The 27,732-nt window shown below is 35.1% G+C and overlaps 6 protein-coding genes across 6 annotated transcripts in view; 3 read left to right on the top strand and 3 right to left on the bottom strand.

Moving 5' to 3' along the window:
• The window catches only part of LOC145608728 (uncharacterized), a 159,315-nt gene that overhangs the window by 59,304 nt on the left and 72,279 nt on the right, over positions 1–27,732 (top strand). The gene's annotated exons all lie outside the window — the stretch shown is intronic.
• On the top strand, positions 1,005–1,628 carry LOC145609581 (uncharacterized). Its single transcript, XM_081665032.1, has one exon. It carries the CDS (start codon positions 1,005–1,007, stop codon positions 1,626–1,628), a length of 624 nt encoding a protein of 207 aa, XP_081521158.1.
• Positions 2,550–6,282, bottom strand: LOC145608936 (uncharacterized). Its single transcript, XM_081664517.1, has 5 exons — positions 5,979–6,282; positions 4,546–4,853; positions 3,782–4,020; positions 3,108–3,256; positions 2,550–2,934 (listed from the first exon to the last, which is right to left on the bottom strand). Exons 2-5 carry the CDS (start codon positions 4,722–4,724, stop codon positions 2,698–2,700), a joined length of 804 nt encoding a protein of 267 aa, XP_081520643.1. The 5' UTR covers positions 4,725–4,853; positions 5,979–6,282; the 3' UTR covers positions 2,550–2,697.
• On the top strand, positions 8,544–10,650 carry LOC145609580 (uncharacterized). The gene is made up of 3 exons (XM_081665031.1): positions 8,544–9,416; positions 9,511–9,859; positions 9,953–10,650. The coding sequence occupies exons 1-3, from the start codon at positions 8,544–8,546 to the stop codon at positions 10,648–10,650; spliced, it is 1,920 nt and encodes a 639-aa protein (XP_081521157.1).
• Positions 12,824–14,461, bottom strand: LOC145609746 (phosphatidylinositol 4-kinase gamma 8-like). Its single transcript, XM_081665209.1, has 2 exons — positions 13,195–14,461; positions 12,824–13,143 (listed from the first exon to the last, which is right to left on the bottom strand). The coding sequence occupies exons 1-2, from the start codon at positions 14,459–14,461 to the stop codon at positions 12,824–12,826; spliced, it is 1,587 nt and encodes a 528-aa protein (XP_081521335.1).
• LOC145607756 (4-alpha-glucanotransferase DPE2-like) lies at positions 16,786–26,222 on the bottom strand. The gene is made up of 23 exons (XM_081663348.1): positions 25,999–26,222; positions 24,926–25,320; positions 24,133–24,250; positions 23,983–24,038; positions 23,726–23,853; positions 23,447–23,573; positions 23,164–23,360; positions 22,825–22,903; positions 22,677–22,715; positions 21,959–22,078; positions 21,768–21,869; positions 21,504–21,587; positions 21,179–21,421; positions 20,917–21,042; positions 20,740–20,814; positions 20,565–20,636; positions 19,491–19,610; positions 19,311–19,408; positions 18,483–18,642; positions 18,295–18,393; positions 17,624–17,821; positions 17,442–17,535; positions 16,786–17,236 (listed from the first exon to the last, which is right to left on the bottom strand). Exons 2-23 carry the CDS (start codon positions 25,277–25,279, stop codon positions 17,028–17,030), a joined length of 2,898 nt encoding a protein of 965 aa, XP_081519474.1. The 5' UTR covers positions 25,280–25,320; positions 25,999–26,222; the 3' UTR covers positions 16,786–17,027.

Here is a 27,732-nt window from a genome sequence, read left to right as displayed (position 1 = left end):
ACTTTTGAACAACATAAAAGTTAATTTAATCACTTATCACATCTATTTATCCTGCTAAACAAAATTTAGAGAACATTACAAAAACTAACAACTCCATTTCACTATTTATACTAAGGTTAAGGTAGAGAATATATCAATCGACAAACCAATGATGTTTATTAGTGAATTGTTTAAATTCAGTGCACCCAAAGAGTGAGATATTTAATTTGTTATTTAAACACATAAGAAAAGACAAAGATTAACGAAAACTTTTTGCTACACCTAGTCATGCTCCATTTTTTACATTTTAAGAACCTATATAATGAGTGGGTTGGCATTGTTATTGCTCATTCGTGGGTTTGATGTACCTAAAGCAAGATAGACAGGTAGATGCACTCGGATGTATAATAGTACTAAATCAGTTGTGTGATTAATTAGCTTTTTTTTTGGTTAAGTTATCGAATCAATTATAATCAACATAATAAAGATAGATATTATCCGATATTTATTAAGTTAATGCGGAGTATCCTAATTGATACAAGTATAATAATTTTTTTAGTTTTTCATTCTATATTCAAGTGATAATATTTTAGAAGGTCTTTTATTTGAATAGGAAACTATTTCACGTGCCCAAATATTCTTGTAACTATATGAGTGAATTAATGTAAATATATTAACATAATACCTCCGATCCCGTACTATTTAAAGTTCTTCCTATTTAGACGGTGATCGTCAATAAAAACCCAAATTTCCATCATGCTATGCTGAGTCCTCCACAAAATAAAATGCCATTATTCTATCATTCTCTGGCTTGGCAGGATACATGCCATCAAACACCTAGCAAAACATGCATCCTTCTCTTGATATAAACCTACTATATATATACATATTCTCTTTATCCTAACCTTTTAAAAAAAAAAAAAAAAAAAAATTCCTAATTTTCTCTCAATTTTATTCTGTGAAAAAAAAAAAAAAAAAAAAAAAAAAAAAAAAAAAAAAAAAAAACACCTTAATTAACGAAATCTATGGCAGCCTCACCAACAATAGTTAGCCACCATCAAACCAAAACCTACACAGCCTACGACGTCACGTGTTTCAACCATCGCGTTCGAACCATCGTGACACGTTGCCCTGACGTAGTAACATCATGGATCACCCACATCCGATCCATCCATCATTCAACCATAATCGGCCTAGACACCGAGTGGCTAAACCCAATAGCAACCCTACAACTATGTGTAGGTCCAAACTGCCTCATCTACCAGCTCCTCCATTCGCCTTCGATCCCTTCGGCCCTCGAGGACTTCCTAGGGGACCCACAATGCAAGTTCTCCGGTGTCGGAATCTCAAGTGATTCTCAAAGGCTTTCAAAGGATTATGATCTGCGGTTGTCGAGTATGGTGGATGTAAGTAAGGTTGCGGCCGAGGTGGGGAGGGTGAGGGTGAATGCGGGGCTTAAAGAGGTGGCGAACGCAGTGTTGGGGTGGGAGATGGTGAAGGCTAAGGAGATTACAATGAGTAAGTGGAATAAAGAAGTGCTTGATGAAAGTCAAGTTATGTATGCTTGTATTGATGCCTTTGTTAGTTATCATATTGGTAAAGAACTTATTGGTAAAACTATAAATAATTCTGTTGCTGATTCGTCTTGATTAGAGGTAAACAGCTTGAACAATTATTGTTTTGTTGATTTTTGTATATTCGGGCTCGAAAATAGGTTAAAGATTCAATGTCAAAAATTTAATTTTTGATATGTTTGATGTATACACAAGTTTTAATTTGAAGGGTTATTAAACTGATTAGGGTTTTATATTTCAAAAGTTCACATGATTCTTAATATTTGAAGTATTAATTTTGTTAATACTACCTTCATCAAAAATAATACGCAAAAGTTGTACATAGTATGTAACGGAGGTAGTATGAAAAGTATATAATGTGATTCGATATCATATCATATCCTTTGTGTGTTTGATTAGTCATGTTTGATTAGTCTTGATACTATATCATGTTTGATTAGTCTTGATATCATATCGTATTTGATTAGTCTATTTAATGTGTTTGATTTTGTATTTGATAACTCTTTTATTAAATTGGAAAATGATGGTCAAAGAATGAAAAAAAAAATTACTATTGAATAGAGCCATGGACGGCGGCTTTTTTTCAATGAGTTAACTTATTTTGAGCATGTGCTTCCAAATAAGTGTAATTATGCTTTTAGTTGAGATTTTAAAACTTCTGTATATAATAAATGTAATGTTTAGCATGTGCTTCCTAATATTAATTATGTTAGTACTCGTGATTTGGATATCAATAATTAGTTGTCAAATTATGTTATGATTAAGAAGAATGTGGAGCAAAGATATGCAGAAAATTTTAAGGAATTTTTATGCAAATTAAACATACAACTACGATATAGAGAATAATAGAGATTATAATGAATAATGATGTAATGAACATAATAAAATTCAAAAACAACTTGTGCTTCAGAAGTCATGTTCAACTAGTATAGAGAATAATAGAGATTATAATGTCAATTAATACCAAAATTTATTAATTTAACAATAACCACTTTTAGCTGCGCTTTTTCGCGGTGAATAAAAAATTGGTTAGTTCAAAGTATAAAAGTTTCTATACAATTAAATTGATGAATAATGATGTAATGAACATAATAATTCCATAAAGAAAAAGTATTCTTGGCTTGCTCATCAAACGAACAAATCCTCACAATGACTGGGACAATAAACTGTCATCTTCCTTTTGGATTGTAGCCTCCAGTTCCTCTGTTGTTAGAATCTTGGAAGACGGATTAAACTTTGTATTATCAAGAGGTTCAATTTGATCCAGTGGAATGGATGTCAACGAAAAATGGGTTTCAGCTGCCTTGATTGTACGATGGATAAATTCTGATCTCGGTAAAACATCCTTCATGCGACATATAAATTCTGAATGGTCCCTTGCCTGAACATGAGAGATATGTTATTACAGAGCGCAAGCAGCTGCCTGATTCTTTATACTTGTATCTCTATGGTAGTTCTATTCTTTAGGTACTAAAAACTGTGAAGGTTCATCAAGATCTAAGGCCCTTTTTTCATAAAAATTAAATTAGAAAATAAGCAACACAAGTTACACACCTGCCTATACTTTGGTGCTCTCTGAGGTATTTTCAAGTACGTCATATTTGCATCTTCATAGTCCCACAAAAATGATGTGTGATGGATCCACCTATTTTTAGTGATGGATTGAGCATTGCCTCCAAATTTTCGGCTTCCAAACACGTAATCTGTGGAAGAAGCAAAACAAATTGATGTCATAAAACCAGCTCAGCATGCAGCAAAAGACCAACCTTCTAGTCCTAGAATCCATTCATCACGGAACAGAAGCCAAGGTGAAACAAGAAACACTCTTATGTAGAGTCATGCACAAAACAAACAAGAGAATGTATATTTAAACATACATCACGCTCCTTGTGTTCCTTAATACACATCACCAGACTGTTAAATATTATCCTTGTGCTGCAAATTTTGCTAAATATAAAATTTATGCCCTTGGAATAATGTCTAAAAGAACTATTATAGTAAAAATCTTTTACAAAATTTGAGAAAAAAAAAAAAGGAATAAAAGAAAGAAAAGAAATAAACCCAAATTTTTTACCACAAAAAAGTTGGTGTCTTACATCAGAAACCAGAGGGAGAACTCCATAACTGAATAAATTTGAAGGATTCAGAAATGTGAGTCACCCAGAAAACATTTAGGGAGGCATCTTATGCAAGACAATAGAGGATCTAAAAAATTTGTAATCAATTACCATTTTCACGTAGCTTATAGTCCTCAGCTCCCTGAAATACTTCATCATACAATAGACTACTCCATGCCATTATTGGCTGAGGATATGCTTGCAAACCAGGAACAGCCTCCTTGTTGCATATGAATGAAACAAAGATTGTCCCATGATCAACAATAACAGTACCTCCCCCAGAGAATCGTTTGATGACAGAAATCTTATCTCGCAGAACGGAATTAACATCAAGAAGTTCCGCAGGCTTGCTGATAGCATGACAACAAACAAAGACCTCATCAAGCAAATCACATCTTCCAGGAACTTTGCAAATCTAAAGTAAATTATTTGCCAAAGTTTAAATTTAGGTATTACAGTATATATAAAGTTCCCTGTCATCAAACTCAATTACAGTACTACAGACAATGCAGCAGAGTATATATTACACCTAGATGATTACTTTGTAAAATCAGGAAGCACATAACTAGAGCTCAGAACTACACCAATGCCAAGATGGTCAATAGTTTCTTGGTCAATCTATGGTATTAGTATAATATAAGCTCCTTCCTCTCGCGCATCATGGCCAAACATAGTAGAGAGGTAAAAGTATGTAGATTGACATAATTCATGAACTAAAAATGCAAGCCACTTATTAAAAGAGGATAATGCAATAATCTTCAGCTTACCATACCTTGAATAATCCTAATGTGATCACATTAACTGTTACAAAGCTAAACTGCAAAGCTACTTCTTATGCTCAGAGGATACCGGCACCAGGGAAACGAACTACTTACCCTGATATTCCCATGACAACTGTAGGATCAGGAGTTCCATCATTAATGATACACCAATTGTCTGATGAAGTTCGAAGCAGCTTTTCTTCAACATGTAGCTGCTGTAGTATAGGTTCTCCATTCATTCTTACTAGATTCATCAATGGAAGCCTAGAGTTTCTCAGTTGGGATATAACCATTACAGAGGTAACCTACAATTACCTTGGTTCCAACTTTTTGGAAGACTGACTAATAAAATGCTTTCACAAATTATGATGCAAGTGCAGCTCCTCTGATTTTGAGATGCTCCGAAAATAAAAAGAATGACCCTACAAAGGACAGAAGAGATTCAAAACAAGCTAATTACAGAATACTTTGCCTGGAGCCAAAATTTTTGCATCCCAAAAGTCCAAACTTTATCTACGATATTCTCACCCACCGACTTCATTAGCACAGCTTATCAGTTATCAGTCAAGGCATACAAATTTATTATAGCTAACAAGAAGCAAATTACAATCTTTCATTAATGATCACATTTAACATTGGCTGAAACACAACAATATTAACCAGAAAATAATTAAAAAGACCCCTTCTAAATATTTGGTAGATTGAAAATCACCCTCTCCTCTCAACATTGTTCATATTTCAGAATTCAAATTTCTCAATAAAACCCTCCTTCAAAGTTCCCACATCCTCTTAAAATAAACAACTAGTCAACTACTCCTTTATCCATTGAATCACCCCATCAAATCCTAATCTGTCTCCAAACAGCTTGCCTCACATCTTTGTAATGCCTACTTGCTTCTTCCCAGTTACTACAACAACTAACTAACTAATTAATAAAGAGTTTTTTGGTAAGAACAACAACATTCAGTTTTAAAATCATAAGTTGATTGTTCAAAACGCTAAAATTCAACTAAAAACCTATGACATTTAACTAACTAAGTTCATTTTCAAAAGATTGAAACTAAAGATTGAAACTTCCAACAAAATTAAATACCCAGTATATAATCTTCAATTTGCAAGGCTCTCTACTCAGATTTCAGGGGATATTTCTATTTAAGTTAATCAACTCTCTAAACTCTCAAACTTTTCAATAAAATTACAAAAGCAATATGTAACCAAATTATTCTGCACCGAAATTAATAAACCCTTAATTACATTCTTCAAATTAATTACTGTAATAGTGATAGAATATAAAATCAATCTTCGGCTACAACAATCAGCTTTTCTCTAAGGCATTTCATCGAACACCTTATGTGCATCCACAATTCCTCCATCCCAACAACCATAAATGTAATATCCTTGAAACCCTATTTTCAACACCGACCATGAATCTAATTCCCCAATCTCAAATCCCCAATTAGAGCAAAGGCCTTAAGAACAAAAGGGTATGATTAAAAACAGCTTGAACCACAAAATTGAAATAAAGTTGTAAAATTTAATTAATTTACCTTCGAAGCTCTTCCACCGTCAGCTAGAATCCGAAGAGAATTTGACGGTCACCTCGCCGGAAGATCGTCGGATGCGGTGGTTTTCGACAAGTCGCAGCGCACAACAGTAAAAAATATTGCTGGAAATAGGAGGGGAAAGAAACGAAATAGAAGAATAAATAGAGTTTGATTTTCAATAAACGATCACAATTGATTGAATAAACAATTTTCGAAAATTTCACAAAATTTTAAATTATCGTTACAATGATCTTAAAAAATGGATTCGTTAATATTTGTATAATTGTATATACTCCCTCTGTGAGTTTAGAAATGTAAAGTTAATTAAGTTCAAATCAAGTGAGATGAGTTAAGGTTAATAGAGAGGTAAATTAAAGAATTTTTATTCACGTTGAATAGAACAATTTATATACTTGCGTAGTTGCGTATAGAAGATTTAGAAATTCAGAATTGTGATGTTATTTTTTTTTTCTTATTATAAACGGCTATTTCACCAAATGCCACTGACAAATTTAAAAATTCATCAAATGCCATCGCACTTTTCAGAATTCACCAAATGTCATTCACAAACAGTAAAATGTCATGTCGTGCCATTAATGAGGTGTGGACGTTAACAGTCCGTTAATGCGAAATGACCATTATACCCTTATGTGGGGTTAATGGCGTGTTAATGGGCAATGACTCTCTGACTTCTTCAATTTTGATCAAAAAAAAACCTCCATCATTCTTCTTCTCTGTTCTTCGAAGTTCCACCCTCATTCAAACTCTGAAATCCATACTCAAAGCAGAAGATTTCGTTAACACTTGAACAAAAAACTCCTAAAAATCGAATCTTTTTTATGCGATTTGAGTTGTGCGAACCAGTTGATCACTACTGACAAGTAGGGGAGGAAGTAGAACCAAAAGGCTGTTGAATTTAAGTTTGGGGTGTTCGACATAGCAATCAAGGTAATAATCGCTCTTTCGCTTTTCCATTCGCGTTTTGAATCTGGCAATTTGTGCGAAAATTGAGTTAGGGTTAAGGTTTTCTAAAACATGCATGTTAAATGCGATTACTTGAATTGAGTGTGTGAATTTATGCTAAATTTCATATTAAAATTGTATTTGTTGGTATAGATTTGACATTGTTATGCTTTGTGATTGTGAGGTGTTTGAAGTCTATATTTCGCAATTTTGTGTACTGGTATGTTAGGTTGTGGTATGTGGTTGTTGATATGAATCATATGTGTTGATGTTCAGTATAGTAATGTCTCTGTAATTTGTTGTTTATAGGATGAGTAAATTGTGGCTTGATGTCCATTATAGAGATCAGGGGTTTGATGTATTGGTTGATGATACAGACAGAACAAGTTTAATGGACTTGTTTGAGTTTATGTTTGAGGACTTTGTTAAGCAAAATGTGATCCTACCAAAGTACTTTAGTTTGTATGTAATGCCACCTAGAACTAATAGGAAATTGGAGTTGTGTTCTGATAAGGATATGCTGAAAATGTGGGAGTGGTTTGGACATAAGGAAACTATAGTAATCTATTTAGAGGAAAAAGAAAGTCCTAGTCAAGTGTTTAAGGATGCTGAGGGTAGCTAGCAGAGAAGGATTAAGGCCATGGCTGAGAAGGCTAGGGTAGAAGCTGAAAAGGCCCATGCTGAGAGAGAGTTGGAGGAACAGGAACAATTTAAGGTTGCAGTTGAGGTTCCTATAGCTAATGTGGATGGGGGTGAGGATGAGTATGTAAGAGTGTTTGAGACTCCATTAGCAGATGAGGTGTTCCCTGGGCAATCTCAGCCTGAGCCTGAGCAAAATACTCAACCATCTACCCCACCTAAACACTGTCAACCTCCTTCTCCTCTCAACCAACCCAAAACCTCAGGTGTTAGGAAGAAAATGACCCCAAGGAAAAGGAAGAGAACACCCAAAAAAAAGCCACCACCTCAAACCACCTCACCACCTCAAACAACCTCACCAGGTCAACCAACATCACCACCTCAAACAGCCTCACCACACCAAACAACCTCACCACCTCATTCAACCTCACCACCTCATTCAACATCACCACCACATTCACCTGAAGCACCTCAGTCACCTGGACCACAACCAAGATCACCACCTGTTTCATCTCACCATGCAGAGTCACCTCCACCACAAACCACCTCAGAACCAAAACCTCAGCCAGAATCAGTTCCAGCTCAAACTGATGTCAATCAAACATCAGAAGCAGCTACTTCTATGCCTGGGAAACCAAAAAAGATTGGTAGATCAAGGCCACCGGGATTTAGAACAAAAAAGAGCTGTGGGAAAAGGGTTGCTGGGGGGAATAATGTTGAAGGTGTGAGCTTAAGGAGATCTGAAAGACACAAGAAGCCACCAGTTGGAGTTGAAATTAGTGAGGATGAGAGCTCTGATGCTGATGACAGTGAGGATTCAGATTACATTCAATCTGGCAATGAACAATATGATGATGATTTGGATCTTAGCTTGCTGACTTCATAGAGGATGAGGAAGAAGTAGAATGCCTGTATGATGACATCCCACCCAAAGAATTTGAATATTACCTTGATGGAACCCAAGCAATGGACAAAACATACAAGAATGGGAGGGTTTGGAGAGATTGTGAATTTGGAAGCATTAAACTGGAGCCATGGTTGATTTTTGCAGACAAAGAGTCATTCTATGAAGTGTTTAAGGATTTTTGTGTACAAGAAGGTTTTGGAGTTTTTGTTGAAAAGAGTGACCCTACCAGGTTTATAGCAAGATGTGCTATAGATGGCTGCAACTGGAGAATCCATGCATCAACCATGGCTGACAAAGTGAGCTGGGCAATAAAGACATTGACAGGGGAGCATGCAACTTGTGGTAGGCTTGAGATAAATCCAATTGTTGGCTGTGACTGGCTTTGCAGACATCTGCAATCAGATATTCAAGCCAATCCAGACATTCCTGTTGAGTCTCTGCAAAGAATTTGCATGGAAAGGTACAGAGTTCAAGTGAAGAAAAGGTTATTTTATAAGGTGAAAGCAATAGCCAAGGAGCTCATTCATGGTGGATTTGGAGAGGCCTACAGGCTCCTTCCAAGATATGCTGAGATGGTCAAACAGACCAATCCAGGGAGTTATGCACTAGTGACATGGACACAAGTACCTGCAAATGTCCAACCTAGGTTCAAAGCATGCTTCTTTTCATTTGCTGCTCAAGTTAGAGGTTTTTTGAGAGGCTGCAGGCCAATCATTGGCATTGATGGGGCCCATCTTAGTGGTTATTACAAAGGAATATTGCTAACAGCTGTTGGAATTGATGAGAACAATGAGATATTTGTGTTTGCTTATGCCATAGTCAGTACAGAGAGTGTTGAGACTTGGGGTTACTTTATGAGGAATTTAAAGTGCCTCTTTGAGAAAGAGGGTTGTGCCAGAGATGACTGGACATTTCTTTCTGACAGAATGAAGGTAAATCAGTCTTTTTTTGCAATACAAACTTTTTTCCTTTATCTTTTTATTAGTTTACAATGCTTACCACCTAACTTGTTATATGCTTTTGCAGGGAGTTGATGCAGCAATTATGGAGACATTTCCCAGAGCAAGTAGAAGAATTTGTTGTCAACACTTGTACAGCAACTGTAAAACAAAAGGCTTTAGTGGAACAGCATTTCACAAACTGTTCTGGGTTGCTGTTGATGCTTACAATCCATACGTTTTCAACAAAGCAATGGAGAAGATTCATGCCTACAACCCAAATGTTGTTCTGTATTTGGAGAGTACCACTGAAGTTTGGTCAAGGCATAAGTTTGACCCAGTTGTCTGTTGTGACCATAACACCACAAATTTTGTTGAATCATTCAACTCTTGCACCAAGCCATACAGAGATTTACCTGTGTTAAAGCTTCTTGAAGGTTAAACAAACATTTTCTCATGTTTGATCACTTTCCAAATGGCATTTCAATTTTGCTATGTTTTATCTCAAGTAACTGGTTTTAATTTTGCAGCTATAAGGCAATGGTGCATGAAAAGGATGGCTCCAAGGTTTGATAAAGCAACTTCAATGGGGGATGGGGAACTCACTGAATATGCAACAAAGATCTTGCAAACAAGATCAGATGAGTCCAGGTTCTGCTATGCCACACCTTGTAGGGGTGATGAGTTTGAGGTGAGAGATGCACATGTGTACTATCCCATCAAACTAGGGACTGGAACTTGTGGTTGTGGGAAGTGGCAACATTCAGGGATCCCCTGTAAGCATGTGCTCAGAGTGATCTACCACCAGAGGCTGCAGGCTACAGATTTTGTATCACCTTATTTCAAAGGGAGTGCATACAAAAGCACTTATGGAGAGCATATGCACCCAATGCCTGACCAAACTCAGTGGCCTTCATTCAACCACCCTGACATACTACCACCCTTGGTAAAAAGATCAGCAGGCAGACCCAAGAAACAGAGAAGAAGAGGGGCAAATGAAGCAAGAAAGGGGAAGAGACATAGTACAGTCAAGTGTAGCCTATGCAAAGAGTTGGGCCACAACATGAAGACATGTGCAGCAAAGAAAAAGAGTGCAGCAGCTGAAGCAACAAGTGCAGCAAACAACAACACTGAGCAGCCTGAAGCCTCAACTGCAGCAATCAACAACAATGCAGAGGCTGGAGCAAGCACTTCCAAGACCGAGAAGAGACCAAAGAAAGCTGCATAAACTCCACAGCCCTGCCCTTTTGAATGCAAACCATATTTGTTAATCAACTCCACAATTTTGAACACTATTAATCCAGTGTGTGCTGTACCTAAGTGTTTATTTTTTTTGGAAAATATTCTGAATTATGTCAGCAAGTCAGCAAGGGCATTTTATTTTCAAATGAACAGAAAACAGCAGCCATAATTTTTTGGATGAACATGATTGCAACATGAATAATTATACTAGAAATGTTCAAATTAACACTTTATTTACTTTCATTGAAATTACATTGTTGTTCACTTCATCATTACAATCACAAATATTACACACATAACAACTCCTACTTTCATAATAGAATTGAGAAATTTTTGTTGCTGCCTCACTTTCTTCTTCAATTGCTTCAATTCATCATACACATCGCTATGTCTCGATCCATCTCTATCATAACAATTTCCCATACTTTGAGCTGCTTCCGGATTGAGAACTCTACCCCATTTGAAACTATTACACGAGTCGCACTTGTAATAAAGCCTTTGAGGATTCGATGTTGACTCCGAACTTCTAATTGCGTATTTCCGACCGCAACCGCAAAACTTATTTGGAACTCTTACATATGCATAATCGTATGTGGAGGAGGATGTGTTTGATAATAAACTCATGATTATGCATGTAGAGGGGTGCAATGTGTGTTCTAAGACTCATATTTATAGAACAAAGAGGGTGCAACGGCTATTTTACCCCCAAAAATTTTTAAAAAAAATTTCAAAAAAACTAGCCGTTAGTACTCATCTGATTAGAGGGTTACTGTGTAATAATTTACAAAAGTAATGGCATTTCATGAAAACTACTAATTTGTCAGTGGCATTTTGTGAATTAAGAATCCTAGTAACGGACTGTTAACGTCCAGACCTCATTAATGGCACGACATGACATTTTACTGTTTGTGAATGGCATTTGGTGAATTCTGAAAATTGCGATGGCATTTGATGAATTTTTAAATTTGTCAGTGGCATTTGGTGAAATAGCCGTATTATAAATCACGTATATTCACGATCTGATTAATACATGGAAGAAATAATTAGTACCTATTGAAGAAACTTTAGCATGAGGGCATGAAATCAACTTGGGACAAAAACACCTAAAACTCACAAATATATTATTTTACCTTTAAAATGCGGTAAGGGTTAATGTGGTAAGGGTTGAAGGGGTAAATGGTATTACTTCGATAAGAGTGGAGATAAAATTAAAAATAAATGACAAAGTGTATAAAATTATCCTTAATAATGGTCTCTCCTTTCTTTTTCGTTGATGTCAAAATAGAATGTGTTGTTACTAATGCACATAATTTTTTATTAAGATATTACTATATGTTATTTAGATATCTCACAATGCAAGTCTCAATTCTTCCCTTATGCTAGTACACATAAGTATCAATTCACTATGATGATGATTTTATCCTTATCCTTGTCTTGCATATAGTTCTTTACTTCGTATTACTTTTTCAAACATGGAAAGAATGTCAACTTGTTTTATTAGAATGTTTAAACCTCTTAACCATACTAAAACAAGAACTAAAACGGAGATTGGGGATACAAATGTTGTGAACTGCTTGACAATTCAAATAAGAGGAATAAAAACTCCATCGCCGGCACTAGCCATAAGCTGTTCCAAACTTGTACTTATGCAATATAAACACCAAATTGTTTTCCATTATATTACAAGATGTATACTTATACAATTTCACATCTTTTGTTTTTTAATTAATCTCTTGACATTGTATACAAGATTGTCAAGGAATTGTTAAATATAGGTTAAGAAAAAATAAATGGGGAAGAAGGCATGGGGAAAGGATCTCAACTTGTGGCCGATCTCTTTTCCCCCTCAAACCTAATAACTAAATCTACATTCTAGTAATAGCTAGTATATATATGTATACATCTAATGATACAAACAAGTAAATAAGGGCAACATTGTTGAGAGTGAGATTTAGCTCAGGTGGTTAGATCTTTCCTTCCGGTGTCAGGTGATCTTGGATCGATTCTCATCACTCGCCCTTGTAGCTCTCTAAACACCAAAAAAAAAAAGAACGGCAACATTGCTAATCATACTACTTCTGGCATTGATAATAATATGGAGTACTAGCTTTTTCTCTAGAATAAAATGAAAAACTTTGTAGAGAGCTTATCGAAAGTTTTCAAGCTGAACCCACTCTTTGGGTTACACCAGTGCTCTTTCGTTCCTCAAACACCTCAGGTAAAAGCCTTTCGAAAATCTCAAGAAAAAATTCCCATTCTTCTTTGTCTAATTTTTCAAATGAGATGCCCTCGATTTCATTCTTTCTACTTGGTACCGCGAAACTAATGCTCTTAACCAAATGTCCCGCCTTGCGACTTTCATTAGTAGCCTCCATGTCAACACTTTGATAATGTCCATGCTCTATTAGTGAGCATAACTTCTTATCATCGGGTGAAAACTCCTTTACAAAATGAGGTTGTGGTGCAAGTGGTGGCTTTCCTGTTGTAGGAAATTGTGTTTGTAACGCCCTGTTAGAATGGTCAGACGTACTTTTTTGGTTGTCCTCTTCACATTCCTCATCGAACAAAAACATAGAAGAATTCGAATCATTTTCTACTATCTTTTCGATATCTTTTGTTAGCAAAGAAACAGCATCCTTTGCTCTAGCACAAATGGTTTCCAAAACATTCATTGTTTCCTCGCCGCCATGGCAATCTCGAGTCATCATCTCACCAATGTCACCAAGGCATAACCCCGCAGCAGTTGCTCTCTTCAAGAAGATGGTGCAAACCACAAGAACACGAATGGAAGACTCGTTGAGACGAGGGAGTTGAGTACGTAAAAGCCTTGCATCTTCGAACGGATCAAGATTTGATATGTAGTCTATTTCGACATCTGAAAAGGGTATCGATGCTTGAGGCCAATGGAGCCACTCGAAATAAGGGTCATCTAACCATTCAGGCAAACAAAGACCATGATCAATAGGAATAAGCTGGGCGGCACCTAGAGAGTGCTTGTCTAGTTCATACTTCTTAACTAGTATGTTTCCAGAGTGTCGATCGATATTAAGAAGCCTTACATCAAGGATCCCAATTCGATGAACCGAAGAGACCGAAAAACCAGAAGGACTTAAGTCCCCTGCATCAGAATCATGCTCTACAAAGCGTTGAAGAGACGCGATTTTGTACCGTGATGATGATATAGGAGCTAGATCATTTACATGAAAATTAACATGAGAGAATTTGACAAGTGCTGTTGGTGGAACACCAGCAAAACCATCATGATCAAGGAGGTAAGCAGCCAACTCTCTTATCCCAGTTTCGCCTACTCGAATCGAGCGTTTTAGGCCAGGCTGCCCAAGCATTCTCCCTGTAAACCCCTTTGGATTGTTGAATGCTAATGGCTCCTCGTCCATTGGCTTTGTGACCGCGACAATTTCTTTGTTCCTATTATTTATAAAGTAAGCCCCTCCTAAACCATTTGAGACCGGCACCGGTTCCACACCAGAGGCTAAAGCTATAGCAACCTCAACAACAAGGGCTCGCGCTTTAGAGGCTCCCTTACCACCAATGAGTTCAACCTTTCGAGTTTCACTATAAACCGAAGCATCCACCTTGTTAGTTAAGGTCAAGCAAGGAGTAGAGAAACTTCGCCGTTGGAAGCTCCTACTAAGATCTGCTTGCCCTAAGGAATGAGCCACATCAGTTGGGCTAGGCTCGACCGCAACAAAATCAAGATTAGTGAAAGACAGAAGCCTACATCTTTGGGATCGAGCAGGAGGTTTTAGTCCATGATGTTGATCAACAACTACAGCCATTTCGGAATCGAGTTCAAGTGAGGGTGATTGAAGAATAAGCACTTCACAATTCTTTTTAGTAGACTTCTGAAATTGAGGTTGGTTATCAAAGAGGAAGAAATTAAAATTTTCTTTCAACATTTAGCTATCCCAAGAACTTTAGCCATTGGATATATGTTCCTACATACAATCAATTATTACAAAATATTATTAAGGCGAATGATAAACTACGCACTAATTATCAGGAAAAAAATATATCAATTATGAACTATATAATCATGAAAACATTTTGGTAGTCATATTTCAAATGCCTACTGGAAAATTTTCAACGAACTTACCTATGAATTTGTCCCTCGCTCCTCTGTACATATCTCGTCAGAATTCTGCATGATTAATCATTCAATTAATGAAAAAATAATTTAACATATAGTATAATTCAAAGAAACAGAAAATTTAAGAAACATCTGTAAGCTTACTTAACTTTGATTTGTCATGAATAACAAGCACAAATAGCACTTAAAGATACTAAATCCAACAATGAGAAAAAGAAAAAATTATTAAGGAAAAGATAGTAAACTCACATAAACAAGGAAAGCAACAACAAATAGATTTTGATCATTTGCACAATCTCAAACAAAAACCCATTTTTCCAATTTTAACATGATCAAAGACAAAAAGAAGCGAATTGACAAAGGTGATAACATAACTTAAATAAAGTTCATGAAAGAAGTAATAATGTAATATATACAACCTTAATTAATTTTATTCTTTTTTAAACATTCATATAAGATATTTTAAAAAAATCTATCTTTGTAAGGAACATAACAATTACATCATCAAAATCACATTTACTCAAAAAAATAAATAAATAAATAAATAAAAAAAAACATCAATCATATAACAAGAACGTTAAATTCATCCTTACACTAAATTTTAGTTGATGTAAAGTTTGAATATGTAAAAGAAAGATAGAACGAACCCTGAACACTGAGAAAGGCATTCAGGCACGACGAAAACAAGCCAAAGAGAGCGCGAGACAATGAAAATGATGAAGAAGATCGAATAGATATAGAGTAGTCTTCTCAGAGGAATTATACTCCTCTTTGAAAACATACACAATTAAAGTGCTCCTTTCTTTCCTTTCTCCTCCCCCTTTCTCAAATAATAATACATTCAAATAAATCTATCTTTAATTTCATTCATTTTTTTTATTCATTTTTTTTTTTTTTGTTGTTTACTTTTTTAAGAAGAAATTCTCTTTCCTTCATTTTTCACCCCAAGTGTCTGTCCTCTCAACCCAATTTCCAAGCGTTGTCATCGCTAACTGTCTTTCTATTTTAAGGGATTATTTTTTCTTTTTTGGTAATTAGCATTGTTTTTAATTTCCATTATTTCGCTCTCACACAGCAAAGATTTGTTAACATTAGTTTTTGTAATAAGTAAATTGTGTTTTGCATATTTAGCAATAAGAGTTGTCTTTTTAGAAAGAAAAGGAAAAAGGAAATGGAATTTTGTTGTGAGGAAATTAAAGTGTTTGTTTACCTATCTTGTTTATGCAAATCCTTAATTTAGCTCCTAGTCTTTATATTAATCACAATTCATAAGTTATATTGCTCCATTAAAAAATACTTTGTAGGTGCTTATATTGTACGAGTACTATGTATTTAAAAACAAAGGGAGTATCACTTTCTCTCTTACATGTCTTATTTTCATAACACAGAGCATAGTATAAATTTTACAAAAATTATCTAATTTCAAGTCATCCGAAAACATCAAAATTAATATTATATGCGATATTATACAAGTAACAAATAAAGAAAAAGAAATAATTATTTTTTGGTTGAAGGGAAAAGGAATAGTTATATTACTTGAATAAGAAAATGTACACATCATACAACATAATAATTAATAATTTTAGGTTAACTCAAAACTTCTCTTGACCCATTTCTAAACTTCTCCCATACATAATAAACTCTCAAGATTCAGTCTTTAATCTTTGCTTGAAAAATTATTTTTTTTAGCCCTTTGCTTGGATTATTTTTGTCAAGCTCGTACAATTCTATAGAATTCAAATACATAACAGCAAAAAGGCCATCAAAACATCCACAAATCACAAGCCATTCACACAAGTCCTACTTGAATATCATCACTAATATTATCTTGCTATTAGTGATTTAGTTCACTATTATCGGCTTGAACACTCGTTTGTTGTACTCTCTTATACTTCGTATGTATAGTGAATTTTCGGACGGTTTTTCCTCTACATATGAAGTTTCATTTTCAGGTTACAAATTGCGTGTTTATCAAATTTAACCCTTTCTTACATTAAGGTGTAGCCAAAAAAATAAAAAATATAACATCAATGCATTCCTGAATTCCTGATAAATCAATCTCAGATCATGACTCGATCGATACATGAAATCTGGTAAATATTAGACTAATATCAAAGAATTTTATTCAATTTCATCCAAAAGAAAGATTGGATGTACCAGATTGTCTACAGAATTACAAATTATTACTACATGATTGTTGTTTTTTCAGTTTGTTTTTTGGGCAAACTGCCCTAGTTGTTCTTACAAGAAAATCTTTACAAAACTGCCACTGCCTCCTTTTGTGAGACGCCATTCGGCTGGACTATGTTCGATGCTAATGCATTCGGCTGGTTCCCTTTGCTTGAAGCAGCTATCTTTTCATCATCATCATGAGGATATGATCTCCCGCTGCTACGTACAAGGTCTTTAATTGCAGTCTTCAGTTCCTGGTCCTTCAGCAATGTTTCTAAGGTAACATGGGAACCTACAAGTTGAAATTTGGAATCAAAATTATTTGACACATTTTTAACAGACGAAAAATGCAGCTTAGTAGTCTTTCAAAAGCACGAAACAAAGTAGTCTGCCAAATTACAAAATGAGCAAGACTTTCATTCTTATTCATAAACTTAGCTTCATATCTTTTAAAAGTTCTAAACAGAGAAAATCTACTAATAGGAGCTTAAACTTACGGAATCTCCAGTAATGTTTCGGATTAGTGGGATCATTGATTGTCTCCTCAGTTGCAGGGCGTGTTGTGTAATCAGTTTTCAAGGCCATTAGATCCTGAAACAAAAAGATGACAAATTCTTTTAGTCAATTGATAATCCATCGTCTGGCTATAATAATAGTACAAAAAGAGGTCTATTTGTACCTGGAGAGGGAAAATAGCCCACATTGAAGGGGCTTCAACATGCTGGCGTATGATAAAATGAGCGATATCTGGTGTGCATTTGCTGGGTGGTAGCTTATTTGATCCCACTACAGTCTTGAAAAATCGACGTCTTCTCTCTTCATCTTCTTCCCACCAAGCACGCATAGTAGAGCAGTCATGACATGATGGAGCACATACCTGAACCATTCAAAGCATGTTCCGGTTACAAGTTTACAACACAGTAACAAACCTTTAAAAAGTGTTCACGTTTCTTAGGTTGGATCACATAAATATCAAACAGTGAATGGTAAATGGCAAGTTAAAATGTTGCTTAAATAAACAAACAAACAAAAAAATTATGAAAGAGAGGATGATAAAGGATAATGGGAATAAAAATTCTCCAATGACATTTATTTACTTAAAATTAGTAATGGCGACAAATAAGTGATAAACCCTGAAAGTTATACAGAGTAAGCATGTGTATTGTACTATTGTATTTGGTATTATCCCAATTTTCAACTTTGTTTGGTTACAATATGGCAATATATACTCCCAAAGATCACAAAACTGTTTCTTCAACTACCTTAATCTTATAGTAAGTCAATTCCATACCAGCTATAAATAATGGTGTACATAACTTATCATAGAAGAGGAGGTTATAGATGACTTACTGTCATATACCCATATTGGGAAGGAATGCCGAACTCCAAATCAGGCTCATTTGGCATACGCTGAATCCGTAAGCCAATTAGTCCGAGCTCTTGCATGACCTGCATGAATTATAATTAGTAACAAAGGTGGCTAGTGGCTACTCTAGTACACAGATGAAAATAGCAACGAAATTTAGGAGTCCACTTACAGGATGAACACAAGAAGGAATCATCCCCAAATCTTCACCACAGGCCAACATATCTGATGAATTCAAGAGGGCTGGCAGGGTTTTCAGAGCATTTTGGCGCCAAAGGTTTTCTTGCCGTTGGAAATAATAATCATAATACAATCTTCTCATAACATTTTTACTGTGTCAAAAAGACTTGAGTCAGAATTTTTACAAGCAATCCTCAACATGTCACATGTATTCATTTTGGGTAAAGAAGATGGTACTCTTTGCTGAATTATGTATCAGGCTGAATACAATTGAAAGGTACCCACTATTTAAACAAGATAGAAATCAAGAAAAGAACAAAGTTCATCTATCCTAATTTTATCTTCTTTCAAGCACTCAACTTTTGGTTCAGAAGTCCCTTCCTAATATAAGGCCATCTCTTCTTATTTTATCTCCCCGGATGGTCTTGTTTAGCTCTCTAAATAGTACACCTTTGTCCCCATAAAATAGGCCACAATTACCTTGACTTTTTTTTTAGGAATGGAACACAAAAGGTATATTTCCTCTCAAAAACCATGCCACCCATCTGTAAAGAATTGCTCCAACAATGATGTGTGATGTGTCGGGTTGTGGGGGCAATACTTTTTCACTGAACCAATCTATTAGAAGTTTAGAACAAAGTGCTTGTATTGGAGCTTTTCAACTTTCAAATAAGTTGGATATTGAACCATTAAAATTATAATAATGAAGGTGAACCACACTGGTTCTTATTACAATATTCAACAAATTCCAGCTGCACAGAAAAACTGCAAGTTACAGGCTTAGTAAGGAACAATATATCTGAAAGCAGGGATTTGCTACCTGTGATCATCTAGATCTTTAAAACTTGTAGTGTCCTCAAGATTGAAACGAGGATAGAATTTGCTACCATCTTCTGGATCTTTGATCAGAACTATATTCTGTAAGATTAACATCAAATATGAGAAATCACTCAGAAGCAAAACACAAAGAGCAAAAAATTAGTTTGCCATCATGCTTTACCCGCAGAAGATCAAACAGATTGTGCCTTAGCTCAGCTTCAGTTCCAAGCAACAACGATTTCCCTGTGCATTCCTTGAGCTTGGAAGCTATCTTTTTCTCAGTGTTGCAATCTTCCTTAAACTGAAAAATATTTAATGTCAGGCACAGAAAGCATAGAACTTTTTATACTTGGACTTCAGAGTTGAGACAGTATGCCCATGGAGAGGGGAAAGGCTAGCATCACAACAGATAATTACAACTGTTCAATAGATAATTTTTCAGCTTATGCTTCTCTATCATAACATACTCCAGATCCTCCCCTAAAGTATACTCTTCACTACACCTCCAAAAATAATCTATGTGATATATAGTAAGTCAACACCATTCTAATGTTTGGAACTAGAAAGAGTGATAATTATTTTAAGTATAAACTACTGTACTATAGTTCACTCTTTAATCAGGTCATCAGTAGTCCTGAAGTGCATTTGGTCATAGAGAATGGAAGACTAAAGAGAGACAGAAGAAGAATCACGAAAATGAAACTTCGTATAACTGGAAAAATGTCAGAGCCAGACACTTGGAAGCAATAAGCTGGTAGAAGATTGGGTGCCTTGAATCAGAAAAGGCAACACCAAGAAAGTGGACGATATCTGCAATTAGGATCATCAAAATTTTGCTGAACAAAATTGATAACTTTTTTTTCCAGATTCTGCTTTATCAAACTACAAGCCACAACAGCTTTGAATTAACATCTTATTCAGCTTGCCAGTAAGCAGTTGCTACCCAGCCAATCAAACAAAATTCTTAGTCACCCAATGCTACCTCCACACGCACATATGAAAGACAACAGAAGCTACATAATAACTTCAGCTACTACAGGACGACAAAACCTTTTTAAATGATAGGGGTCTCTGTATGAAAAGTCTACTGATGCTTTGTCCAATCTTTATTTACTATTTGTGTTTAAGTCAATTGCAAATTTGCAGCAGAGCATGCCCAAAGTAATTTTAATATGTTTGACTAACTACAACTGTCACCTCGACGACCAGAGGGTTAGGGAAAGCTAGAACTGAAAACATTCTAACTATAGAATACCTCAAAATGCCCCTTTTGACATTCATTTAGGAAAAGAGCTGCAACAACCGTCCAAGAAGAACCAAATTTCTCCTGAAAGAAGAAATTGATATTAATATTAGGAACTACGTATATAATTATGCATGGATAAGAATTAGATAAAGAAGGCAAGAGATAATTAACCAGAAATTCCAACCTCCAAAAACTCTTGTCGAATGTATGGACGACTCAATCGGTCAAAGTCCCATATCCCCTCTTTTTCAAGCTCTTCCTGAAAGCACACATTATTCACTCATTGGACAGCCACAAGAATGCTGCAACATGCTAATTAAGACATCTTGATGTTATATCTGTGCAGAAAATATTCTGTTACCTTGCTCAAGGGAATTGATGGTCTGAACTTTCCAACCAGTCCAGTCATAGCATGGTCTGGCATTTCCCAAATTCTAAAGAAGCCCAATATATGATCAATTCTATAAGCTGTAAAGTACTTCGCCATCTAAGATAAAGGACAAAAAAAAAAAAAAAAAAAAAAAAAAAAAAAAAAAAAAGAGAGAGAAAAGTTAACATCACTAAAAACCCATGGAGAGTTGGGGAGTGCTAGTCAGTACAGTAATACACTGAAATCTTAAAACCTGAGTCAAACGAGCACGCCACCATCCATAGTTGTCTTTTGACATCTCTTCCCAATTATAAGTTGGAAAACCCCAATTCTGCCCATTTTTATCAAAATAATCAGGTGGTGCTCCAGTTGATGTGTTCATCCTAAACAAATTTGGGTAGACCCAGGTATCAACACTATTTCTGTCCACACCAATTGGAAGATCTCCTTTCAGCACCACTCCTTTTTTCCTTGCATATTGAGCAGCTTCTGACAGCTGCAATAACATCGTCTCATGAGAAAGCCAGATCCAGATTCTAGTTAACAGCATAATTTGGGAACAAAAATTTATTACTCACTTGTAAGTGCAAATGAAATTGTATGTAATAGTGGAAACATATAATGTTGTAGTGGGGACTGTCTTCTGAGACAAGTTTCTCAAGCTGCAGAATCAGAAAACCTCTGTTAATTTTTTGGTAACAATCAGATTTTAGCTTTAATGGACAAAATACATAAATTTAGCCTCTCAAATCTCCATCACCCCTTCATACATGCCCTAAAAAGCACCTTCTAATTTAATGGCATTATGGAAACAACCAATTAGTAAGCAAAAGTTGAGTTACCTTCTCTTTCGAAAATTCGGAAAAACGGCCCCACTGACTATGATCTGAGGTTTCAAAGAAATCCCGCAAAAAACAGAAGGCTGCATAAGGTTTCAGCCACTCCTTTTCATCAAAAATAAGGGGTTAGGCCGTTGATAGCAGGAAATGAAATAAACAACGGATAAGAAATTATCAGATTAATAAATAAAAACCTCGTTCTCAGATAAGAACTTCTGAAAAGAACTAGACTTGAGTATCAGGTCCTTTTCCAGGGTGAAAATCTTCTTAGCAATGGAAAGCTTGGTAGCCATTGTAGCATCATAATCAACTTGCTGCAGTCATTGAAGAGACCAACCATTATGCACTCATTTGAGATTAGTAACTTACAATATTACCGCACAAATGTATCCAGTTGCAACATGTGATATGTTCACACCAATCTAACACCATATACTCAAATATCAAAGGGCACATTTGAGAGAAAAAGAGCATACATAATGTCTCAACAAGATACTACAGTGCACAGCTTTGGGTTTTAGGGATAAAAGCCTGACCCAAATTAATTGGAATTTAGGACATTTGTTTCTTAATTAAGCATAACTTTGTGTGCATTGCAAAAGCCAATTGGGACGAACAAAAAAGAGCGGATGGATTAACTTCAGAAAACATATGCCACAGCATATACAGGGTTATTATCAAGAAAAAACACTAATTGTGTGCCAAAGAGTAGTGAAACATGTTGCCAGTCCAAATATTAAGTTTGACCGATAAATCCAGCAAGTGAAGCTAACATTGAAATGTAGTTTCAGGGCTTTTGACGCATCCACTATAATAAAGTCTAAAAAATATAATCATATACTTCTGAAGTTCTAATCAGGGAACACTCTTAAATTTTTCAGCTACTTCCCATCAGTTTAATTTCGAGAGTACCTTTAAATCCAGTCTTTCTTTTTCCTTCTCAATCTCAAGCTGCAGAAATAAGAACAATCGCTATTTGTTAACAGAACAGACTGACAAAATAATCGCTGGATTCAAGGTCCGATTGTAGTGAATTATATAGTTTACAGATTTGAAGCACCTTAATATCTTCAGGAATTTTCTTAGAAAGTGCTTGGACTCTCAGATACAAGGGATGCAATGCAAAAACAGACAGAGAGCTGCAAAACATAGAGAGAAAAGAAACATTTTTATATTACTAAAAAACCAGGTGCTTCCTTAAAATTAATGAATACAGGTAAAAGAGAAACAAAGAAACCAGTCCCAGGAAGCTTATTGGCCAGCATGGCTAATACACTGAATAGCAGAAATATCATAATGCCAAAACAAAAACATGATGTTGCAAAATCGAACCTTTCATGCGCAGGCACAAAAATAAAGACCTGGATAAGTAGTTGAACCATCAAGAATCAAGCCTAACCTGTAAGGATATGAATCCCACCACATTCCATGTACAGAGGTGTCATTGATCGGCAAAAGTTGAACTAAATGGAAGCCTGAGGCAACAGCCCAGTCAACAAGTAACTTCAGGTCAAGAAACTCCCCAACTCCAAGATCATCTTCTGATCGAACTGAGAACATAGGGATTGCCATGCCAGAACCCCGCCATGGCATTTCCTGACATTACAAGCCACCAATGCTGTATAAATTCTCTAGACTGATATGACATCTAAAACTTTCCAGTGTACTAATTAAGAGCTTACCCTCATCATCCCATCTGAGAGGAAGATATATCTTGCTTTATTGCTCAATGTTTCCACTGAAAGCTCTCTATTTGACCCTATCTCAATCGCAAACTTTCCAGCCTTATCATATTTTCCATATCTGTATGTGAGATAACAGCTAAGGAATCGAAAGAGAGTACAAAATTGGGTTAGGAGCAACCAATCTTTATAACAGAAAACACCATATAGGAATGCGGTAACCAGACCCTTATTGGCAAACTCCTAAAGAAGACTTTCTAAAAAACTTCAAAAGGATATTTTATAGGAAAATCCTCTTTTCCCATCACACAGTCTGCCTGCCAAATAGATTCACCTGCATAACTGAGCTTAAGAGCACCCTCAGTCTTCCACTGCCCCAGCTTTTGAGGACTGCCTATCACATAAACCTGCAAATATAAGCAAAAGACATTCAAGGTTTAATTCAACTTGAGACTCAAACGGAAAACCCAAGTCTAGATCACAGTTTGCAGACAAATAGCAATAACCAATTGCAAAAGGGGGGAAATAGGACTTACAGATGTCCCTTCATCTATGTTAGGACAGCAAATTTTGAAATGTACGAGGACTGATTCTGTTCAAGACAATCAAACAACTAATTTATCAGAAACGGAGGCAAAAACAATGCAGACAATCGACAGAGAAAAGTTCAGAAACAAGAAAAATACCTTCAAGACCTAATTCATTCTGTAGGACACCAAGGGGTCTCTCAATGGTCAAGCTTAAGCTATTACAAAAGATGACATCCTTGAATGCGCTACTGAAAGGTAGAGTATCTGAACCAGTCTGGATGTCCAATACCAAACACAATTAGTAATCACTTTGAGGGAAATAAAAAAAAAAATAAAATTATGCCAAATCACCTTCTAGATACAATATTAATCAGCTTACAAGATTGAACAAATAGCAAGGCAGGTAAACTCTTAGCTGATGGTAAGAATAGTTACTAAATTTACAGTATATGAATGAAATTACCAGTAATTACATTTTTAAGCAGTGATCCAAGAACCTTTACATTGTTTTAAATCTATCTGTGAATTTCTCTCAATTATATTAGTGAAAGACTTCTTCATGTCCTAGAGTAATAGCATTATTGGATGATGGTTAATTAGTCTTCATGATAATGCTATTTGGTCCCATTTCAAGATTGAAGTTTTCCATATTTATTTAATTATCCAGCTTTATTTTAGTTAATTAAGCATTATATTAATCAATAAAGCACAAGTACATAGGATAGCATATTAACATCTTGCACTAGAAAAAAAGAAACGATAAGACATATATATTCACAAAAACAATACATGATAAAAAAAAAAATAAAAAAAAAAAATAAAATAAAAAAAAAAAGTGTGTAATATTTTGGCATTTAAAAGCCAGCAAGCTCATATAATAATATTCAGTGGTATTTGCATACAAGTAAATATTGAGAGGGTAGAACCAAGTATATAGAATTATATATACCTGCCAAAGATCATGAAACTCAACAATTTCTCCATCCTGTATACTTTCTGGCAACAAAAGCTTCCTCCTCTTCCCCATTTCCCACCTCAGAACATTTTTATCATCATCCACTACATAGTAAGAGTATTCGCACTCGAACCCACTCGGAACTTCAATGCTCCCACCCCATATGAGCTCACTGCCTTGACTTATAGGACTCAACAGCAGACCCCTTCTCACATTCCATGAACCAAGTGATGGGACTGACCCACAAACAAGTAAGCTCTGACCCCAGTGAGTAAAATATGGTATTCTGAAGCTGACACTCACTGATTTTATTGCATTTTCACTGGATAATATTCCCAAATTCACCATTTCTCCTAAAACCAGAAATCTTCAGCTTTACCACCAACAATCTACCATGAACCAAATGAAGATTGTCAATATATATTTTTTGAATTTCACTCGATTTCAGAGTGGCATTCAGAAAAGAAAAAACTGGGTGTATTGTATACAATGAGCACTTAATCACCTCAAATCACACAAAAGATAACATGGCAGAAGTCTAAATAGAAGTCCAAATTGAATATAAATAGCAATAATTGTACAATTTTTGGCAATAATTGGAATTGGAACATATACATTTGAAAAGTGAATAAAGAACTGATCATTTCCCACCAAAATCACCAGTTAAATGAAAAAATTCCATTATAATTGACAAACTATATTGTGGAAAAATGAATTGATTTTTACCCATATTGTAATAGCCTAGACAAAACCCAATAAACCCCAGAAAAACAGGATCAGATTCTCAAAATTATTGCTGAATATTCACTAAAATTGAAAAATGATGAACAATATTAAAATCTAATAATCTTGTAAAATAAGAATGAAATAATGCAGGAAAAAAGTAATTAAAAAAAAAAAACAAAAGTGATGCCTACTTAATCACCTTTCCTTAGAACTGAACCCAGTAAAGTTCTCAACTTTTAACTTATAAGGGTGTGAAAAAATTGCAGGATTCATAACAAATTATCATATAATTATAAATAAATGCAAAATAGGGAAAATCTGGGAATTCAACAAGATGATACCTTTATTGTGGTACAATGACTGAAGATATTATTTCTTTTTTGAGCTAAAATTCCAATATTTTGAGGGTATCATAAATTAAAATAGTGTTCTTGCAAAATTAAACTAAAAATAAAAAGAGTATGAAATTATTGAAATATCTCGTACGTTGGGGCTATCAATAATTAGCGAATGAAGAGGAGAGAGAAAGAGAGAATGACTCCAAAATTTCAGAATCTCGAATTCAGAAAAATTAATTAATTAATTGAAATAATTGAATAAATGAACGGTTGAAAGCAAAAACAAACGAAAAATAAAAAAGAAAGAAAGAAATGAAAAAAATGTGAAATGAAGGTGACAGGTGTAGTGTAGTGGGAGTGTGAGAGTGAGTGAGATAATTCTTTGTTCCTCTGATTATGGCAAAAATTCTTAGGTGGACCTGGTCCACAATAAAATTATTGTGGACCTTATGGTCTCACGTGCCATTGTCAGAACAAAATAGCCCAGCGAACTTATCTAGCCCAATTCTAACAAAAGCCCTGATAAAACCCCAGTCCAGCAGTCCTCTATCATTTAAATTAAAATAAAAGCCCCAATATATTCTCTCTCCTCTGCGTTGAACATCAACCATTCGAAATCACGAAGCAAATTCATCAGTTGAAGAACGAAATTCTACTAGAATTGATCTCAACAAATCAATTTATATATTGGAATCAAACGCAAATAACAATGAAGGTATCAATTACTTTTTATTTTGATTTAATTCTGCCAAAATTCGATTAACTATCCTGAATAAAAACTGATTATGTTCTTAATTTGATTTAATTCTTCCCAAATTATCATATTTTTGTCTACTTAGGGCTTGTAATTTTTCTTAAACAAGAATCGATTGGAATTTTCTTGATCGATTTTGGGTTTGTTAGCGTATAATTTTAGGTTTGAATGATTGATGAAGGCCTGCGAAATGGAAGTATAGTAGAAACTTTGGGAGGAGGCTAACAACATGCTTAAATAAAGGTCACTATGTCTAGTAGAAAGGTTGCTATATTATTTTATGGGTCACTGTATATAGCTAGGTGATTGAGTATAGTTTCTGCTATATAGCTGCCTTCAATGCTAAATTGCTAACTAACTCTCATAGACTTAGGCTTATGGCTTGGTACTATCCCTCTTTTGCTTTTGATAAAACTAATTTGGCTAGTTGGGATTATTGTAGTAGATGGTGTTGCATAGAGCAACCCACTACAACTATGTACTTTTTAACTTCTCTGTTAGCATCTTATTTTGCTCCAACATTTCTAATGTCGTTGTAATGGTTTCCTTCTTTTGAAGGCTTTATAAAATTTCCTTTGTTGTCTTAAAAAAAAGAGCTATTTATTGCTATATGTCTCAATTTTGAAACGATGGTTATTGTGAAAGTTAAATACACAATATTGTTATGAGCTGTTATTATTTTCAAATGTGAATGGAGTGTGGTATAATTTGTCTCGCAACTTGTGAGAAGAATGAGGTATGTGCAAATAAATCATGTATACGTTTATTCTTTTATTTAGCAGAAAATGGTCATATATCTAATGCTTTTATGTATGTTCGGTGATAAGAAGGGAACATGGGCATTGTTCTCAAAGACATTAATGACTTTATAATAGAGTATTGTAGGATTTGGAGAATCATATATAGTTGAAAACTCTATAAGCCTATTAGCTCAATTGGTCGAGCACTGTGTATATTTTTATTGGCACAGAGGATGTAGGTTC

This window comes from Chenopodium album, chromosome 23 (assembly GCF_948465745.1).
Source record: "Chenopodium album chromosome 23, dcCheAlbu1.1, whole genome shotgun sequence".
Lineage (NCBI taxonomy): Eukaryota > Viridiplantae > Streptophyta > Magnoliopsida > Caryophyllales > Amaranthaceae > Chenopodium > Chenopodium album.
Note: the sequence above shows the minus strand (reverse complement) of the source record. Positions and strands in the feature narration are given on the sequence as shown.

Excerpts from the sequence above, each read along its gene's own strand:
- LOC145609581 (XM_081665032.1), top strand. The coding sequence starts at position 1,005 with ATGGCAGCCTCACCAACAATAGTTAGCCACCATCAAACCAAAACCTAC.
- LOC145608936 (XM_081664517.1), bottom strand. The coding sequence starts at position 4,724 with ATGGTTATATCCCAACTGAGAAACTCTAGGCTTCCATTGATGAATCTA. Across the intron at positions 4,021-4,545 it reads GTTGTCATGGGAATATCAGG|CAAGCCTGCGGAACTTCTTG; the intron begins GTAAGTAGTTCG and ends TCATGCTATCAG. Across the intron at positions 3,257-3,781 it reads CTATAAGCTACGTGAAAATG|ATTACGTGTTTGGAAGCCGA; the intron begins GTAATTGATTAC and ends CTTCTTCCACAG.
- LOC145609580 (XM_081665031.1), top strand. The coding sequence starts at position 8,544 with ATGGACAAAACATACAAGAATGGGAGGGTTTGGAGAGATTGTGAATTT. Across the intron at positions 9,417-9,510 it reads TTCTTTCTGACAGAATGAAG|GGAGTTGATGCAGCAATTAT; the intron begins GTAAATCAGTCT and ends ATGCTTTTGCAG. Across the intron at positions 9,860-9,952 it reads TGTGTTAAAGCTTCTTGAAG|CTATAAGGCAATGGTGCATG; the intron begins GTTAAACAAACA and ends TTAATTTTGCAG.
- LOC145609746 (XM_081665209.1), bottom strand. The coding sequence starts at position 14,461 with ATGGCTGTAGTTGTTGATCAACATCATGGACTAAAACCTCCTGCTCGA. Across the intron at positions 13,144-13,194 it reads TGAAGAGGACAACCAAAAAA|GAAAGCCACCACTTGCACCA; the intron begins GTACGTCTGACC and ends TTCCTACAACAG.
- LOC145607756 (XM_081663348.1), bottom strand. The coding sequence starts at position 25,279 with ATGGTGAATTTGGGAATATTATCCAGTGAAAATGCAATAAAATCAGTG. Across the intron at positions 23,854-23,982 it reads ACATAGATGAAGGGACATCT|GTTTATGTGATAGGCAGTCC; the intron begins GTAAGTCCTATT and ends TTATATTTGCAG. Across the intron at positions 21,043-21,178 it reads GGCGTGCTCGTTTGACTCAG|ATGGCGAAGTACTTTACAGC; the intron begins GTTTTAAGATTT and ends CCTTTATCTTAG.